This window comes from the organism of the source record quoted next, unplaced genomic scaffold, assembly GCF_019419815.1.
Source record: "Pyrus x bretschneideri cultivar Hongxiangsu unplaced genomic scaffold, Pyrus_bretschneideri_v1 Contig10, whole genome shotgun sequence".
Classification (NCBI taxonomy): Eukaryota; Viridiplantae; Streptophyta; class Magnoliopsida; order Rosales; family Rosaceae; genus Pyrus; species Pyrus x bretschneideri.
This window is the reverse complement of record NW_025999391.1, coordinates 8,487,470-8,507,863: the sequence shown is the minus strand read 5'-3', so window position 1 is coordinate 8,507,863 and position 20,394 is coordinate 8,487,470. Positions and strand designations below refer to the sequence as shown.

At 35.6% G+C, this 20,394-nt stretch overlaps 1 protein-coding gene across 1 annotated transcript; it reads left to right on the top strand.

The window, feature by feature from the left end:
* Positions 1-16,426: 16,426 nt before the first annotated feature.
* On the top strand, positions 16,427-19,768 carry LOC125468389 (la-related protein 6C-like). Its single transcript, XM_048564059.1, has 10 exons — positions 16,427-16,918; positions 17,691-17,772; positions 17,862-17,956; positions 18,074-18,145; positions 18,236-18,315; positions 18,423-18,501; positions 18,605-18,652; positions 18,721-18,789; positions 18,902-19,030; positions 19,271-19,768. Exons 1-10 carry the CDS (start codon positions 16,595-16,597, stop codon positions 19,505-19,507), a joined length of 1,215 nt encoding a protein of 404 aa, XP_048420016.1. The 5' UTR covers positions 16,427-16,594; the 3' UTR covers positions 19,508-19,768.
* The last annotated feature ends 626 nt before the right edge of the window (positions 19,769-20,394 follow it).

The window sequence follows — 20,394 nt, the reverse complement described above, 5'->3', positions numbered from 1 at the left end:
TAGACTATTTTGATATTTTATGGTTTTGGTTGATGCATTTACCCGATGGTTACATGTTTACCTCTTGTTTACTCGAAATGTAGCTTTTGCGAGACTTCTTACTCAGATAATTAAATTACGAGCACAGTTCCCAGATTACCCTTATTAAGTCAATCCGACTTGATATGCTGGTGAATTTATGTCTCAAACCTTTGATGATTACCGCATGACACTAGGCATTGATGTTGAACACCCTGTTTCTCATATCCATACTCAAAATGGTTTAGTATAAGCATTTATGAAGCGGCTTCAATTAATAGTTCACGCTCTGCTCATGAAAACAAAATTGCCAATTTCTACATGGAGACATGCCATCTTACATGCTGCATCATTGGTTCGATTGGGACCTATAGCCAACCATCAATACTCCTTAGTACAACTCGTGTTTAGGTATAAGCCAAACATTTCACATTTACGAGTTTTTGGTTGTGCTGTTTATGTGCCTATTACATCACCACAATATACTAAAATGGGACCTTAGCATAAACTGGGAATTTATATGGGTTTTGATTCACTATCTATCATTAGATATTTAGAGCCCTTGATAGGTGATATTTTTACAACTTATTTTGCGAATTGTCACTTTGATGAGACAGTTTTCCCACCGTTAGAGGGAGAGAAGATCGTTCTAGAAGAACGGCAAGAACTGACATGGGTTGTAACCACCTTATCTCATTTTGATCCACGAAGCACTCAATGATCGTTCATCTTCAAAGTATTGCTAATCAAATGCCAGATGCATTTAATAGTGCTACGAAAGTGACAAAATCACATATATCATCTGCAAATGCGCCTGCAAGAGTTGATGTCCTTATTGGTCAAAATAAATTGGAATGATTCATCTGTTGCACACCTAAAGCGTGGTACACCCCCACGTTCAAAAGATTTAGCCCTTTGAAAGAGGAAGATCAAGGAACAGCTGAATCCAAATGAAATCATTCAGGAAAAAAAGATGAATGACGAATCATAATTCATGATTCTGTACTTCCAGAAAAAGAAATTGTCCTTGATGAGACACATATTTCTGAAGAGACAAAAGTACATGAAAGCAAAGAAATCTCCATAAATTATGCATGTAATAATGAATTGTGGGATCAAAATGAAATAATCATCGATGACATATTCGTATTCACAGTAGCCATTGAATTCATATTAAGCAATGATATTGAGCCCCGCTCTGTTGATGAATGCAAACAGAGACAAGATTGGCCTAATGGAAAGATGCAATCTAGGCATCATTAAATCCCTGGGAAAGATGAAGTGTTTTTGGACCAATAGTCCAAACCCCGCCAGGAATAGCACATTAAGAAAAAACAAGATTGCAAGATATAAAGCACAACTCGTTGCACAAGGCTTTTCACAAAAACTTGGAATTGATTACGAGGAGACATGCTCTCCTGTAATGGACGCAATTACGTTCCGTTACTTAATAACTTTGGTGGTTTCAGAAAAACTTGACATGTGACTTATGGATATCATCACCGTGTATCTATATGAAGAATTAGATACTGACATCTATATGAAGATCCCAGAAAGACTGAAGTTGCCTAAAACAACTAACAAACCACTAGGTATGCTTTCAATCAAATTAAGGCGATCATTATATAGGCTGAAACAATATGGACAAATGTGGTATAATCGTCTAAGTGAGTAATTGACCAAATAAAGATATACCAACATTGTCATTTGCCCTTGTGTGTTCATTAAGAATCAAATTCTGGATTTGCTATAGTGGCAGTATATGTGGATGATATGAACTTAGTTGGAACTCCTGAAGAGCTCAATAAAACTGCTAAATATTTGAAAAGCAAATTTGAAATGAAAGACCTTGGGAAAACAAAATATTGTCTTGGCCTGCAGATTGAGCATTGTGCTAGTGGAATTTTGGTCCATCAATTAGCTTACATTGAAAAAATTCTAAAGCGATTTGGCATGGACAAGGCTTATCCACTAAGCGCGCCATTGGTCATTTGTTCTCTGGACATTAAGAAAGATCCATTTCGTACAAAACAAGACGATGAAATGGCCTTTGGTTCAGAACTACCATATCTAAGTCCAATAGGTGCTTTATTGTATTTAGTACAATGTATTAGACTAGATATAGCTTTTTCAGTCAACTTGTTAGCAAGGTATAAGACCAAACATTTGTTCCCTCCGAGGATAGCTTTGCTCCAACAATTTTTCATTAGAAAGGAGTCAAGGTGTTTTAGGATACCTTTGTGGCACAACAGACATATGACCCTTCAACTTCGAGAAATCCATAGATGACCAGAGCCTTGTTGGACATGTAGATGCTGGTTATCTATTTGATCTGCATAAAGCCTGCTTACAAACTGGATATCTGTTCAATTATGGAAATACAACAATTCATGGTGCTCAACGAAGCAAACATTAGTCACTACATCTTTCAATCACTCAGAAATACTTGCTTTACATGAAGCTAGTCATGAATGTTCTTAGTTAAGATCAATGATCCACCACATCAAAAATTCATGTGATTTACCTTCAAAGATAGACATTCTAACTATCATTCATGAAGATAATGTACCGTGTGTTGCCCAAATGAATGAAGGATTCATCAAGGGCAATAAGACTAAACACATATCTCCAAAAGTTTTTCAGTGCACATGAGCTTCAGAAGGCTAAAGTTATCCAATGAAAATCTGGAAGACCTATTCACCAAATCTCTACCAAAGTGCACATTTCAGAAGCTAGTGCATGGTATCGAATTACGTTAGCTTATCAATCAGTTAAATTTAAAGAACGCAGAATCATAGGAGATACATATTAGAGGGAGCATCCATGATACATGCATGTTGTACTCTTTTTCCTTCGACTAGAATTTTTCCCGCTGGGTTTTTCCTATCAAGGTTTTAATGAGGCAACATAAGCATACTTAATACTATATCAACAATCCAAGCAAAGTTGTACTCTTTTTCCTTTGCTATAGTTTTTTTTTTATTATTATTATTTTTTTTTTTGCCCATTGGGTTTTTCCAAGCAAAGTTTTAAGGAGGCAATTGATGTTGATATGTGGGCATCCAAGGAGGAGTGTTGTAAAAGTTGTGGGAATGAATGCCCACATGTTTTAGCCAAAGTTGAAAAGTGAGGAAAACTTAAGAATAGTATCACTGTTGTTGTATGATGTTTTTCAAAAGGCACTCATTTCACTTTTATGATTCTTCACGGATATGGCTCTATATAAGGAGCACTCCGTATATGATCACAACACACATAAAAGAAAAGAAATGAAAGCAATAATATCAATATCCCTTCCTTCTTCTCTTTACCTGCAATGCTTTTGTGTTATAGTTACGAAAATAAACTGTGTGTTACATTGCACCTGCTTCACTCATGTCCTTAGCAAAGGTTATCTCTCTAACTTTTGCCTATTTATAACATCCCTTTATTTTTTCTGATTTGATGTGTTAGTTTTGTTTGTAGCAAAACATGGTTTACGTGTAATTAAAGAGCTAAATACTAGTTAGTATTCTTCTAATAAGTGAAAGGTTTCAGATTTGATTAACATGTACACCGATGGCATATAATATTTGTGTTGTGATCGATAGTTAACATACTTAACTCAATATGTAACTTAGCACAATCCCTCATTTTCTTTGAGAAGAATACTATTGTATAAAAATAAAAAATGAATAAAAACAAATAGTGTTCTTTTAAGACTAATGTCGCATGTCTTTAACCATTTGAGATCGTTTTCGCCTTATAAAAATGTTCACTACAATTGAAACCTACTATTTAGTATTGCATCTAGATTGAGTTTAATTTACAGGACGGACTACGATACATGCATTTACTCAATACATCTACTATCTAATATCTAGATATGATATGATATTCTCTCTTTTACTGCATATTATGAATGTTGAATGGTGAATGCATTAAATAAATGTATTTACTAGGCCCAAGGTTCTAAAAGACACAGGGTGCTAGTAGGACGGTAGGATGGGGCCAAGCGCCTAGAGGGCTAGGCAGGGTTTAGGTGGAGGCCTATGTGGACTAGGCCAATTTGAGTAAAGTTATTATATATTAGATAAATAAGTGTCTATTTATACTTAAAAAAACACATAATTGTATTGGGATACATAAATTGCAAAATGAAATGACATATAGATTATAAAGTATTATAACATATTGAAAACATGGGGAACAAACATATAATAATTGTTCATCCAAGTGTTCAACAAGTCTCTTACATTTTATTGACAAAATAAAATGCACAATGAAAGTTATCGATTGTTTATCTAAGGGAGAGTCATGACTTAGGCGGGTGCCTGGGCGGGCTTAGGCAGGCTCCTAAATGGGTCTAAGTGCACTTTTTTAATTTTCAAACGTCTAGGCGGTGCTAGGTGGGGATTTTTAGAACAGTGACTAGTCCCAAATGCAATGTCAGGTGGACATGCTTTTGTGAATTATATGCAAGTAATATGCATATGGATATGCCATGATGCAATCTAAAACTCAACCATATCATAGTATTTTAAAATATATATTAACATGGCATAAAATGCATAAATCAATTTAAAAGCATTTGTGGAACTATCAATCATATATATACTATAAAAAGGAAAAGACCCACTCACCTGAGGTCCGCGCTACGACTCCCTAACACGAATATCGAGACGTCACAAACGATCATCACCGGCCACAAAGTCCAAAAGTGGACGGAAAATGGTCAATTTTGTCCACAAAGCCGGCGGGTGCCTAAAGCTTCCCGGCGTCGATTCGTCGTCTACAATGGTCTAACTGGGTCAAGGTTGGTCAGGATTTTCTCCTGGGATGATGGGCTACAAGCCTAAGTGGTGGCATCGGCCATTGCTTTGCCGGAAAATTGAAAAGAGTAGCCGGAGCACTATTGATTTTCGCCAACTTTCGTGGCCTCAAACTGCCACATACTGTGGTTAATCAAGGTTGTTCTTGGGTGGGTTTTGTAGAGGGGAATGAGAGCTTCAAGATGGTGCTGGTGGCGTCAAAAAACTCCACCGAAGTTGGCCATAATCGGCCTTGGAAAATGGGAGGTCGAACTGGGTTGTGTGGTGTGCATGGATTGAAAGGGAAGGGGATGAACTTCTTCTCTCTCCTTCCTGATTGGCTGATCCCTCTCTCTAATTTCTGATTGGTCTTCCTTCTAACATATCTAATTGGTCACTTAAACAAAATAATTGATTGGTCCCCTTATTCTTGCTTAAAATCTGATTGGTTTCTTTCCCACAAGATGGGAGTTCAATTTATTTATAACTAAACTTTAAATATTTCAAATGTCAGTAACTATACCGTTATAATCCGAACTCGTAAACGGTTTTCGCCTATGTGTTCGTGGCAATGATTACTATGCAAATACTGCAGAAGAATGACTCATACATCTCTCTAAACAATGGCCAACGGAAGTCAAAATCCTTGCCTCTAGGGCATTTTAGTCAATTCATGCTTTTAAAATTTATAAAACGTAAAATTAGGGACGGGTTGTCACACCAACTACCAGGGTTTGCTGGAAAAAGCAATGATTAATTTTCAATGTTTTAGCTAACAATTAAAAAGCAAATGTCAATGTTGAGATTAGGGGTGAGTTCGATATAGTAACCATACTAAAATTTCCTTATCAATGTTCATACTAAACTTTTGGTATAGCAAAATTTAGTACCATTATCATGTGTGGTATATCAAATTTCAGTATATCATAAAATTTGGTTGGCATGATATGGTAATGGTGTTATACCAAATTGGTATTGGGATAATTTTTTGGCCCATAACTTTTTTTGCTTCATTTTTTTGTTAAGCAAATAATCCACATATTAAGATGAAACACAATTAGATCTAACAATTTTTTACACGATCTGTTAACACGACACGCAAAGTAACGAAAATAACAAGTTTCGGGTCAACACGATAACTAATCGAGTCGTTATCGGGTCACACAATAAAAACCCGTTAATAACAGATCCTTAACATGTTTACATGAAAGTGACACGCGAGTAACCCATTTTGACACGTTAAGAAAAAGTTATTTTGATTATTTTAATTTTTTATACTAAAAGCTTATTGTAAAATACAATAGCCATATATTATATGTATATATTGTATATTAAATATGTATTATTATTCTATATAAAATTTTAAAAATCTAAGTTTTTTTTATTTTTTTAGTATACTAAAGGCAAAGAGAGATTAAAAAATTATAAAGCGCATTAAAACCTACTAAAAACATCGTCAATATAACTCTTGAAGATAATATATTAAGCCAAAATTATAATACAATTTCCCTTGGTGATTGATAAAATTGAAGGGTTTTATTGTAAAAAAAAACGTGCAAGGTTGCTCAACCTTGAAACACAACTCCCTTTATTTTGCATATCCTTGAACATTTGATATTTTGTAGTAATGTACTAATGTTTTATCATTAGGCTCTTATTTTGGGGTATGTAATACTTAAAAGACAAATGTTTTTTTTTAATTGAATTCAAGTAATATTTATGTGACCATGTGGTATGCATATAATAAGTTAGTATTATGTGACAACCCGTCCCTGAAATTACGTTTTTTATTTATTTATTTTAATCGAGGGAATTGACAAAAATGCCTCTGGAGGTAAGGACTTTAAGTTCCGTTGACCATCGTCTAGAGAAACATATGACTTATTCTTTTAGTGGATTTGAGTAGTACTCATTAGTACGAGCGCATAAGCGAAAGTCGTTTGCGAGTCCGGATTATATCGGTATAATTACGGACGTTTGAAATTAGTAATTTAAAGTTTAGATATAAATTATTTAAAAACTTCCCACCATGGGGGAAGGGGAACCAAGCAGAAGTAAGGGAAGGTGCCACAGGGGAGGAAGCTCCCATCTGATGGGAGGCGGACAAACCAGAGAAGGGGAGGTGAGTGGACCAATGGAAGGAAGAGAATGGAAGAAAGGAGAGAGGAGTGAGAGGCACGGGATCATGAACCCTTCCCTTTCAACCTGTGCACAACCCAGTTTCGACTTGATTCCAAATCCGACGAATTTTCACCACTTTTCTCGTTGATCACGAACGATCTTTACCTGTGGCCAAGCCCAATTTGGCCGGGAAAAGCCTCAAATCACCATGACCTTGTCGGAACCCTAGAATTTGGGTGTTCTTGATTCAATCAATCCGCAACACCATCACCCCTAAAACTGTTTGGGCTTTATTCCTGACCTCTAAAGAAGTGTTTTGGTGGTGGTGATTGAAGGTAAGTGTTTCAGAAATGGGTGGATCGCCGCCTAGTCACCCACAAAGCCGTGTGTCGGCCTTTAGGAAATTGAAACTAAGACTCTGTTTTTGGGCTGAGATGGTGGATGGGAGGTCACATGAGTGATTTGTAGGTGATGGGGGTGGTGATCAACAAGAAAAATGGCGGAAATTCGCTGATTTTGGAATCGGGTCGAAACTAGGTTATGCATAGGTTGAAAGGGAAGGGTTCATGATCCCATGCCTCTCACTCCTCTCTCCATTCTTCCCTTCTCTTCCTCCCATTGGTCCACTCACCTCCTCCTTCTCTAGTTCGTCTGCCTCCCATCAGATGGGAGATTCCTCCCTCGTGGCACCTTCCCTCATTTCTGCTTGGTTCCCCTTCCCCCATGGTGGGAAGTTTTTAAATAATTTATATCTAAACTTTAAATTACTAATTTCAAACGTCTGTAACTATACCAATATAATCCAGACTCGCAAATGGCTTTCGCCTATGCGCTCGTACTAACGAATACTACTCAAATACGCTAAAAGAATAAGTCATACGTTTCTCTAGACGATGGTCAATGGAACTTAAAGTCCTTACCTCTAGAGGCATTTTCGTCAATTCCCTCAATTAAAATAAATAAATAAAAACGTAATTTCAGGGACGGGTTGTCACATGATAGGGTGGTGGCTAACCCTATTTGGTTAAATATGTTCCCTGATTATCATTTGCATAACTATCCAATTTTTTGTTCTGATCATAGTCCAATTTTGTTATCTTTAAATTCTAGTGTGGAGAAGAATAACTACTTTTTAAAATTTGAGGCTGTGTAGCTCAAACATCCCCAGTTTAAAACATTTCTACAAAATACTTGGCATTGTGACCCTAATATTAACTCTGAAGATAAATTTAGAGTATGCTTGTAAGTTTAAATTTTTGGTTTGTAAATGGAACAAGAACACTTTTGGCAATATAAAGGAGAAAAAGAAAGAGTTGTTAAATGAAATTGATGAGCTTCAAAAGCAAATTATAAGTAACATTCTGTTGATTTGATGAAGGAAAAATATCTTCAAGATGATTTGAATCATATGTTGTGTAGTGAAGAAATTATGCCGGCTCAAAGAGTTAAAACTAATTGGTTGCAACTTGGGGATAAGAATACAAAATTCTTTCAAATTGTGGCTACTATTTGTAAGAAAATGAATGAAATTACAAAAATAAAAGATGAGAATGATTTTTGGTAGTTTGTTGGTCAGGGCCTTGAACAGGTCTTTGTGCACGATTTTAAAAAGCGCTTTTCCCGTGATAGACCTCCCTCAGGAGCTGACCTAAGTAATTTAGCGGATATCATTTAACCTTGTATTTCAAATCATCATAATGGAAGTTTGTTGTCTTTAGTTACAAATGAGGAAATTTGGGATGCTGTGAGTAGTATTGGAGTTCTTAAAGCCCCGTGTCCTGATAGTTTATGTGCGGCCTTTTTTCATGGTTGCTAGGACCAAATTAGGGACTATGTTTCCTGTTTGGTCAAAGATTTTTTCCTAAATGAATCCAGCTTAAGGCTTATAAAGCATACTAACATTGCTTTAGTTCCTAAAACAGATAATCCGGAAACTATTAGTAACTATAGGCCTATTAGTTTGTGTATTGTGAGTTATAAAATTATCACAAAGATCATGATTAAGCGACTAAAACTGTTGTTAGATCTTTGCATTTCTCCAATTCAGGGTGATTTTGCTCCAAGAAGAGCCATTTAAGATAATATTGTTATAACTCATGAAATGTTTGCAAGTTTTAGTAGGATGAAAGGAAAAATTGGAGCTATAGATGTCAAGTTGATTTGAAAAAGGCATATGACTACTTAAGCTAAGGTTACATTCAGTATGTTCTTCTTAGAATTGGTTTTGCTAGTCATTGGGTTACGTTGATTATGGAATGTATTACTTCTCCTTCCTTCTCTGTGCTTCTAAATGGGCGATCTCATGGTTACTTTTATCCAAAGCGGGGAATTAGACAAGGGGATCCTTTGTCCCCATATATTTTTATCACTTGTATGGAACCTTTAATTAGACACCTCAATACCTTAACAAATAATCCGAAGTCACATATTGGTATTTTGTCCTCCCCTAGAGGTTTTAAAATCTCAAATCTATTTCACTCTCCTGTTTGCTAAGGCCACACCCAGGGGTGCGAGGAATATTCTTGAAATACTTGATATGTTTTCTAAAGCTGTGGGTCAACAAATAAATTTTCATAAGTCGTCCTTGTATTTTTCCAAGAATACTACTTCTCCAATTAGAATTAATATTGTTAATATTTTGCAAATTCAACATAAAACTATTATAGATAAGTATCTAGGTATCCATAATATTGTTCTCTAGAAAGACCAAGTTAATGGAAATGAGTTACTTAAGAGGTTCAAGCAAACAATTAGCTAGTTGGAAAGCAAGCACTCTTTCGAGAGTGGGGAGGCTTACTCTAATTAACTCTAATCTAACAGGTATACCTTGTCATGCCCCAATCCTGACATACGTTCAGGATCGACATGTGACGTCACCCAATTACTCGTATAACTCACATACCCTATCTCAGGAATATGGCAATCACAATTAAGAATCAAATTGCAAGGAAATTTTTCGTTTACCTTATGGCTGTATCTAACCTCCTTGTTAGACTGACTACGTACCCTCAATGCAGATCAAGCCATTCGTAGTTCACTATCACAAAATCAGACGTTTATTCCACTAAGTTCAAGCAGAAAAGCATAGTATTCCTCAATCGTTCAATATAACCTGACAACATGTAATTCCTGGACTCAGGCTACATAACCAATCCCCATGAAAACATGATTCCTCTCCCATCCAACATATAAATCATTATGTCTCATCATGATATCACAATTCACAACACACATCATATTTAAGAGCCGACGAAACACAAAACCACTCTCTAGCTGCATTAATTAATTAATTTGATCAAAGTAATAATAATCATTCCCATATCTTCTAAATTCATACCTTATGAAATCATAATCGAATCATAAAAAATCCCGAAGGAGTCACTCAAACGTCCAACATCTTTTCTAACTCAATTCACAAGACTCTCGAAACCATTGACACAATTATATATATAACTAAGGCTAGAGTGGCACAGTTAGGCCAAGCCTACCTCTCCAAACAATGGGATTTTAGGCCACTCCACGAAATTCAACAACCTCGGGTTCTGGACCACTCAACGGAACCAAACCAAAAATGATCGCCTAAAAATGTACCATATACAACTAATCATCACCACCTCTAGAATGCGTATGGTCCCCCATTGCGGATATACCAAGCAGGACCATAGGAAAAAACTCATCGTGCAGGCAGTGATCACCCATCACGGATATACCAAGCATGATCACCCCTGAATACATATGGTCCCCCATTACGGATATACCAAGCAGGACCATCCATGTACCACTACTACATGGTGCAATCTCATTATCACACATTAAATATAAGTATACGCATACATGCTATCGATTCCACATATCAACCAGCATCCAGTCAGATGGAGCACAGCACAAGGAATTCCCTTAATTACTATTTCTACTAGAAATCTAATAAAGTACCTAACTCATCTCCTGACTTCCATCTCCATCTCATGCTAGGTAATAGTGCCAAGTTCAAATAGGTATTCAGTTGGCAAGCATATCCAAATAATTATCAAACAATATTTAAAAGCCATAATTGTCATAACATTCATTATCAATCACATTTTTAAAAAGATAATTAAACACATATATATCACAAACAGAATCAGCACATAAGCCAAATCCAATTTAATAAGCATAGGTTTATGGCTAAATATATAAAAATCACATTTCAATAGAAATCATATTTATAAGACCAATTCATATTCACAAATGATACTAATATAAGAAATTAAGATAATAATCATATTTCATATAATCAAGTCGCTATCAAACCAATATAGGCCTACTAGATTTTCACTAGTAATTCTCTAAGGTCTGTAAACCATATCTACAATAGCATACTAAAATTTGGTGTCAATTCAATGGTAAGATTGTCAATTGCTAAAATATTCAAGTGGCGAGTCTTATCGAAAATATACTCAACCAATAGCATTTCATAAATTGAATGTTACATATAAAAAAATTCTACTTTTTCCAAAAATTCTCAAATTTGACAAGAATGAAGATCTCAACAAGTAGAGTAAACTTTATACCTGCGGCCAAGGTCTATTTGACCGGAAAACACCCCAAACTGACCACGAACCGCCAGAACCCTAAGGTGGGTATTCTTCAATTCAACTTCCTCGGTGTTCCAACACCCCTACAACCTGTTGGGTCTTGTTCCTATGTCCAATGGGAGTTGACTAAGGGGGTGGTGGGTGGTGAAACTCACCGGAACGGCGGAATCGCCGTCAAAATTTCATGGGTCACCCGCACGTTTTTACATGGTTTTGGACCCAAAACCCCTTAATCTTGGGGGAGAAAGGTAGAAGGGAGGTAGTGGAAGAGATTGCAGGTAGTTAATGGTGGTTGCTCAACGGAAAAGATGGCGAAAAATCGCCGAAATTTGCTCAGGTGGGGGGTGCGGGTGTACGGACAGGAAGGGACGTCTCTTTCTTCCCTTTTTTTTCTTTTCTTTTCCCCCCTCTTTTCCTCCTCTTCATTGGTTCTTTTTTTTTTTAATCCCCCTAACCGGTTCCCTTGACCCAATTATAAATTTGGGCCTTTTACCCTCTAGTGGAAATTAAATAATTTTCACAACCTAAAGTTTCACAACTTCAAATGTCCGTAACTATACCGTTATAACCTGGACTCGCAAACGGCTTTCGCCTATGCTTTCGTGGCTTTAAGACCTATTCGAAAACGTTACTTGTGACCTCAAAAGGTCAACGAGTAAATAATAATTTTTCAAACTTCACTCTTTGTAACTAGTTTAATTGAAATCTAATTTCAAATAAATTAATATAAATTCTCAAAAAATAATATAAAATCTCAATAAAACAAATACGTAGATTATAATAGTGAAATCCGGGAACGGGATTTCACATGCCTAATCATGTTATGTCTTGCTTTAAGTGTCTTGACAAGATTGTCAATAAGCTCAATAAAGAATGTAGGGATTTTTTCTGGGGTAGGGACATGAAGATCTTTCCGGTGGCTTGGGATTCAGTTTGTGCTCCAAAGAAAGTGGGCGGTCTAGGAGTTCAAAAACTAGATTATTTTAATAACGTTTGTCTTGCTAAATTGGGTTGGAAGTTGTTGACTAAGGATGATAATTGGTAGGTGAATTGGTCAGAGTAAGTATCTTAGAAAGGAAAATATTCTAGATAATAAAATTAGACAAAATCATTCTTTTGCTTGGAAAGGTATCTTGAAAAGTAGGGATGTTATTCTTAAGGGTATGAGATGGAGAGTGGTAATGGTAAGGACATTTTGTTCTGATCCTACTATTGGGTTTTCCTTACCCCTTGTTCCATCTCTTACCCAGTATTGACAATCAAAAAATTAATTGGGAGTTGAAGGTTAGTGACTTTATTGATAATTTTTGTTGGGATAGGAGAATGCTTTCACAAGTGGTTAGTAATGAAATTGTTAGGAAAATTTGTAATATTACGATTCCTTTACAGGTTTCCAAAGATGTGCTAGTTTGGGGTCCAAATATAAATGGTAAGTTCTTTGTTAAATCGTCTACTTGGATTCAGAAAGGGATGTTGACTCAATCTACAAATCATAAGTTAATTAATAAGATGTGAAAAATTAATATTCTCCTTAAAGTTAAGATGTATGCATGGTTGTTCATTCGTGATAGACTTCAGACCAGAAAAAAGATTAAGTCATATTGTGATTAATAGTGATAAGATGTGTCCTTTTTGTAATTCTGAAGAGGAAGATCAAATGCATTTATTCTTTAATTGCAGTGTCACTAATTTGATCTGGGACCTTTGTTCAATTAAACCAGGCAATTTCACTAATGCTAACTTCCCTGTGATCATAAACTGGCTTAATTCTTTAAAGCATGTTGATAAAGAAGGTCCTAGTGAATTAATCTTGTGTTTCCTCCTTTGTTGGCAAATTTAGAATGACCGTAATAAGATGGTGTTCAATAATGTTATGCCAATTCCGCCAGGATCTAAGTTATTGGCCAATTATAAAGGTTTAAGGAGAAATACTAATGATATTTTCGTGATCATTAAATGGCACCCTCCAAACCAGAGTTATATTAAGCTAAATTTTGACGGCTTAGTTATTGGGGACAAGGCGATGGCAGGATTTGTCTTAAGATATCATAATGGGCAGCTCATTGGTGGTGGAGCTTTAAATCTTGACGGCGCCACTATTTCTGAAGTGGAGGCTAGGGCTCTCAAAGAGGGCCTTCTTTTTGCTCAGAGGAAGGGCTATAAAAAAGATTATAGTAAGGAGACTCTAAGTTGGTCATTCAGTGAATGTTAGACTGGGGTGCGATGCTTTGAAATCTAGTTTATATTATTGAAGATATCAAGTGGACGACGACCAAATTTGTTTGCATTGATTGGAAACATATTTTAGAGATGCTAACTTTGTGGCGAATGCCTTCACTCGCCAAGGCCTTCTTATTACTGATTGTCATATTTGGGATTATTGTATTTCTTCATTTGTTCTTCATGCTCTTCAATTTGATTCTGTAGGGAATAGTTGTTCTTGGTGGTTTTTCCTTTAATATATTTTCTTGCTTAAAAAAAATAAAAAAAAATAAAGGAAAATACTATTTTACCCTTCCATGCATGATTGAAAAAAAAAAATCAAAAGTAATTTTATGGACATTAAAGTAATTTTGCACAAAAGATTTGTTGTTTTTTTCATTCTCTCACACACATGTAACCATAGTTTTACTCTTCCACTTTCTCTCTCCCACTCCCTACATTTCCTTTTTTATTTTAGTTTTCATTCAATTCAAACTCATTTTAAGGCCAATTTCTTTTTCAAATTGCCATATACTTTTTGAAGTAGAAACTACCATATATTTAAAACACACATAAGGTGTACCATTTATCTGGTATCTATTAATCAAAAACTTGTTATCGATATTCGATTATGGTAAGGTTGACCGATAACCTAATGGTGAAACAACGTGCAGCTTTATGATATTTTTTGCCTGGTTTTAAAAGATACAAACCAAATCAGAGAGGTACAAAGTGTAATTTTTATGAAAAATATCTTTTTTAGAAATTCGTCATTTATGTGAATTAAACTTGATATATCTTTTTTACAAATTTATAGAAAATATTATTAGACAATAGTGTAATTGGGTTTAATTAATGTTTTTATCCTAAATTTTTTCTTTGTGTCCCAATCTCATGTAGAAAATGAAGGCTTTCTACTTTGGATGTTGCCCATGGAGCATCATATTGCTTAAAGGCTGGCCCTCCATTGCTTGTTTAGGCAACTTCTTTCTTGCTACCATTACATTGGGCTTCGATTAATGTACCAATCTATACATACTTCCGCCCAAACTGCCATTTTGAACTTTATTGGACCAATCTCAAGTATGTGAACGAGCAAATATATGGGGCATAGGGATCGGTTGGGACTTGGACTCATATTCTTCAAGTATAAATCTACCAACTTCAAATTTTTATTTTCTCTCTCCCAAATTTCGAGTGTATCCTTTTCAAACATAAGAGAAATTTGAACTTCGGACCTATTATAGCGATTGTCTGACGATTGTATAAAAATATGTAAGTGTTGCAGACAAATTTTCTATTATAATTATAATGAATTTAACAATGTTATCTCTTTTAAACTGTTATTATTTCTAAACAAAATGGACTCCATTAACTGAAAAGAAATTTAAAGTACTAAGGCTTGCGGGAAGGCCTCACTAAAAACCTTGTTTGGAGAAGACTCAATAGGAAAAATTCCGAACAAAACTGGTTTTGATAAATAAGAGTAACTTATACAGAACGAACGTCTCAATTTATCCAACTCAGTACTACGGTCTGATGGTATTCCTCTTCACTTGTAAGTAAGAAATCTTAAATTCGAATATCATGAATGACGAATTCAATACCAAATTAAGTTGTCTATTGTATGGTTTAGCCGAACTCCCCTTTCCCTTAGTATAAAATATATCTTGTTTTATTAGAACGAACACCACATTGGCAGTGAAGCATTTCTACAAAAGTCATTCTCCTTGATAATAGCTTTACTTAAACATTCAAGATAGAAAAACATAATTTCTTCAATTAAATATTTTTATGACGTCTCCACTCATCTATAAATTGTTACAAAAGCACTTCTTTTCTTTTTTTTTTTTCAAAACTCTAAAAGTTACAAAAGCACTATTACTAATAGTCAATTTAATACTAATGGTTGAGTTTGTTAATTTATAAGTGAGATATCTTAGGTTCGATTCTCACAAAAAAATGAATTTAAACCATATTATTGCTAGTCAATGAGGCTTAACCCACTCTCCTACCCCCTAATGTAGATAATATGGTTTGTTAAAAAAAAACATTATTATCAATTTAAAGTTTTTTCTTTGAGTTTTATGTTCAAAATATTCTTCTTTATGTCACCATGCAAGAATTATATTCGCTTTTTGTTTTTTATGTTTTTGTTTTTGTTTTTTTTTTTTTTTTTTTTGAAACAAATGATAGTATTTACACTAAGGGAGTGGGGGAGTGAGTTAAGCCTTACAATAGACTTGCCATAATAATGTGCTTAACTTCGCCTTTGACGAGAATTGAACCTAAGATCTCTCACTTACTACTAGACCGTAGTACTAAAGGGCATCTTCATTTTTTGTTAGAAGAATAAAAACACAGCGATAGTAGTTATCACTTAATAATGCACTCTTTCTATATGTCAAAATGGTCACATAAATTTTGTGTAGAAACCTAGATAATATGAGAGAAAACTTTATTAAATTAAAATCTCCAATATGAGGAACTTAATTTTGATCCCATTTGATGTTCGACAGTATCTTTTAAAGGGACGTCCTAGATAAAATAGACACAATCCAAATTTGTAGGACTTGTACAGAGAGAAAAGAGGACACATGGGCAAATGGAAGCCTCAAAATAACGAGTCAAACCTCCACAAGCAACGGTCGTCTAAAAGAAAAATCAGTCCCTGCAAATCCCCACATCGAAATACGGATACCCCAGTACTTTGGCGCCAAACAAGGCTTCAATATCAAATTACAGTTACAAAACTTTAACACAATAATCCCCAAGAGAGAGAGAAAAACACACAGAAGCTAAATCCACACACTAAAAAAAACCCAGAGAGGAGAGAGAGTGTGTGTGGCATCTAGAGAGAGAGAATTGAAGAACATCAAAGGGAAAAAAATGGCACAAGCACAACCACCTGGCGAAAAGCCCCAAGAGGTCCCAGATATGGAGGTGAAAGAAAACCCAAGAAGTCCATCCTTCACATTTAATGCACAGGCACCTGAATTTGTGCCAAGATCACATGCCCAGATGCCCATTTCTGGTTATTTCTATCCCTGCTTTCACTTTCTTGGTGACAGTACTGCTTCCCCTGATTGGTTTTACATTGGGGACCAAGACTTGCCTCCTTACCTGATCTCCAATAATCCCAATATCAATCCGCTTTCCAATCGGTCCAAGAACGCGCTCCCAGATGATCTTCAACAGAAGATCATTAAGCAGGTAACGTGCCTTCGAATGTTCATTCTTTTTATCCATATTGTATTGTATGTCAAGGAAAATGTGGTTTTATCAAACTGTGAATCTTGATCATTGATCAGGTTGATTTTTGTCTGGATGTGTACCGGCATTCAATCTGACAAAAGAACGTTACCCTATGTGTTAAAGTTTCAAAATTATGGACCATATATCAGGTTTTTTATTAGGAATTAGATAAAACATGTCTGGATTTTCTGATCATGTTAGGCAAAATGGAATCGTCCTTTTATGACCTTCATTTGTTCCCTCCCACCATGGCTTTTGCAAGTCACACATAGATTTAGATTCAACTATGTGTGACATGAAATTTGGAAAACTTAATTGTCAGCCAATTTTGGTAATCGTTCAAGTTTTAGAGGTCTAGGGATTATCTATTATGATACCAGCACCAATTGTCATAGGGTGGGTTCAAAACCTCCGATTGCCATTGTCCAATTTAAGATGAGAAAGCATTACCAGGTTTTTCAGGCAGGGAATTTACCTCAGAAGCTATTGGAAGTGTTCGTTCAATTTTGTTAATGTTCCGCAAGGAAATCTGTATCGAAAAATCGTTGGAGATCTCTCTAGAAATTAGAAGACCTCATTACTCTTTCAAATTTTGCGATGCATGAGATGTTAAATCATTTAACATATTGATTTGTTGTCACCCTTAATGATGTCTATTGTCATTAAACAATTAGGACTGGACTATGACAGCACCTTCTGAACCTAAGGACTATTTTTTTGCATAAAACAGGTGGAGTACCAGTTCAGTGACATGAGTCTGCTGGCAAATGAATCCTTAGCGAAACACATAAGTAAAGATCCCGAAGGATTTGGTAAACATTTTCGGAAACTAATTTATGCAGATTAAGGAAAAAAAGAAAATCGCAATTCGATTCATGCATGCTTTTGTATTTTATAACAGTTCCAATATCTGTTGTTGCCTCCACCAAGAAAATGAAGTCACTTACTAGTAACAACCATATGCTCACGCAAGCACTGCGGTCTTCTTTAAAGCTTGTAAGTTGTCTGATTAAATTACTGATCAGGTTTTGTTGTCATTCTTTTCGTTTGTGAATAGTATTACTCATTTGATCTTCAAGCTTTCATCCTGATTCTTCAATAAATTTATTGAAGGTTGTAAGTGAGGATGGCAAGAAGGTTAGACGTAAGCGTCCTTTTACTGAAAAGGACAAAGAGGAATTGCAGGTAAAAGCAGATGCTTACTAAACAACATGGATTTAAGTGTCTTCATGAGTCATTTATGTGGTGTGTTTGTTCTTTTATCCATTCTTGCAGTCTCGCACCGTTGTGGCAGAGAATTTGCCTGAAGATCACTCTCATCAAAACCTAGAGAAGATATTCAGTGTGGTTGGAAGGTTGGATTTTTCGCACCAAGTTTTTCCATGGTCTTTCCTTTCGTATTGTGTTATCATATATTTTGAGAGAATCATCACAGCATATTTACACTTTCTTTCAAGAACAGTGTGAAAACTATCCGAATATGCCATCCCCACGAATCCAATTCTTCCCGCTCCAAAGGCGATTTCATTATCAGCAACAAGGTACAAGATTAAATTAACGAGTTTTGTCCTATTAGCCATATAATTCACAAGAACTCTTGTAGAAATTTTCTTATGATAATACATTTCTTCTCTAATTATGCAGCTGCATGCACTTTTGGAGTATGAGACAATGGAAATAGCAGAGAGAGCGGTATGTTTAATGCTGTTATAACTTCAGATTCCATCCTTTGTTCTCTCTTAATATTTTTCATACATCAGGTTGATAAGTTGAGCGATGAAAGGAACTGGAGAAAAGGGCTCCGAGTAAGGATGCTGATCAGATGCTCGGTATGTCTTTATAAACATCAGAGAATGTGGTTGCTTGTAAGTTCAGTATATGCATATAGACCTCCACTTATTTAACAAGGCCTCGTTGCTTCTAAAACACCGTGATTTTCAGCCAAAGTCTGTTTTGAAGAGCAGAAAGTCTGATTTCGATGGCATTTTAGAGGATGAAGAACCACCGTATGATTGCGCAGTAGAAACTTCTCACCCAATCAACCCTGAATTGGTCATTGATAGTCCTAATGTAAGTCCCTTCTTGCATTAAAAAAAATCATGATAACATGCCATTACATTGTCTTTTACAGCATGTACTGTATTTTCTAATCACGTTTTCATCGACAAGCTAAGAGGCAAAATCCACTTATGCAAGTGGATCACACCTTTATCAAGGATATGAGATAAAATGTGGTTAGTAGATGTGGTACATATAATTTTATGTATTTCAAATAACGCCTTGATCTCACATGAATACGTTTTTGGGTAGGTTGAAGAAAACTCCGCATTGTCCAAGAAAGGATTGGCCTGGGGGCGTGGTAAGGGACGAGGACGCGGGCAGAGCCAGAGCGGCCGTGGCCTGATTGCCCCGTCTCCGCTATCAAGCAGCACCATCCAGTGTGAAGCATCTGCAAAACTGAATTCCAAAGGACCAAGAATGCCGGATGGGACTCGAGGCTTCACCATGGGAAGAGGCAAGCCAGTAAGCGCCGTGAATTCGCCGTAGGAGAGTGAGTGATTTTGACGTTACTAGAAGAATATGCATATGGATCTCTGCCTTCCCTAATTAAGGAGTCTTGAGAAGAAGGGGGATTTTGGTTAAGCAGCCATTAATATGTGAAATGGGTAATTTGTTTATTGATTTTAATTGAGATGTATATTATGGTAAACAAATTTTGGGATGCCATTAGCTCTGTGCTGTTATCTAGACCCCATAGTGATCACCTTTTTTGTTTGGAATGTTGTTTTTCTATCGAGGTACTTTGCATTTGGGTTGGAATTTCAATTCTCTTTTGTACAATTCTATTTGAATAATGAAGTGGATGGATGAACTCTCTCTCTTTCAAAACTATCTTTATATAGTAGTTTATAATATAAACGGTTTTGATTACAAGAAAAAATATTGTAAATCAAATACAAAATGTTTTTGGAGGATATTTTTGATAGCCAGGTATTGTTCTAACCAAATGCGCAGCTCAGGAAAGGGTATATACTTCAAGCAGATTGATAATTATTTTATTTTTGGTTTTTCTTTTAGTGTTGGTGATGGAGGAGAAATACATGGGAAAAGGAGAGCTGAGTGGAAGAAATATGTCGAAGAAATGCACACAAAATAAAAACTAGAAACCAAAAACTATTATACGTTGTTTTCACTTTCAAGATTTTATTTCATGCATTCTTCCGTATTCTTCCTATTTTTCCTATTACTCTTCTTCTTACCTCTTTCACCATACACTTTTTTTTAAGAGAAAAAGAACAATACTTATGCATTGTGGTGTGTATTCAATCCCAACTAATTCTTTTTACATTTTTTTTTATCAAACGATTAATTTATTAGATTAGATGTTGTTAGATTAGGAAAAACTAAATTGGAAGAGGTGGGGGATGCAACAC

Excerpts from the sequence above, each read along its gene's own strand:
- LOC125468389 (XM_048564059.1), top strand. The coding sequence starts at position 16,595 with ATGGCACAAGCACAACCACCTGGCGAAAAGCCCCAAGAGGTCCCAGAT. Across the intron at positions 17,957-18,073 it reads TGCGGTCTTCTTTAAAGCTT|GTTGTAAGTGAGGATGGCAA; the intron begins GTAAGTTGTCTG and ends AATTTATTGAAG. Across the intron at positions 18,316-18,422 it reads ATATTCAGTGTGGTTGGAAG|TGTGAAAACTATCCGAATAT; the intron begins GTTGGATTTTTC and ends TTTCAAGAACAG.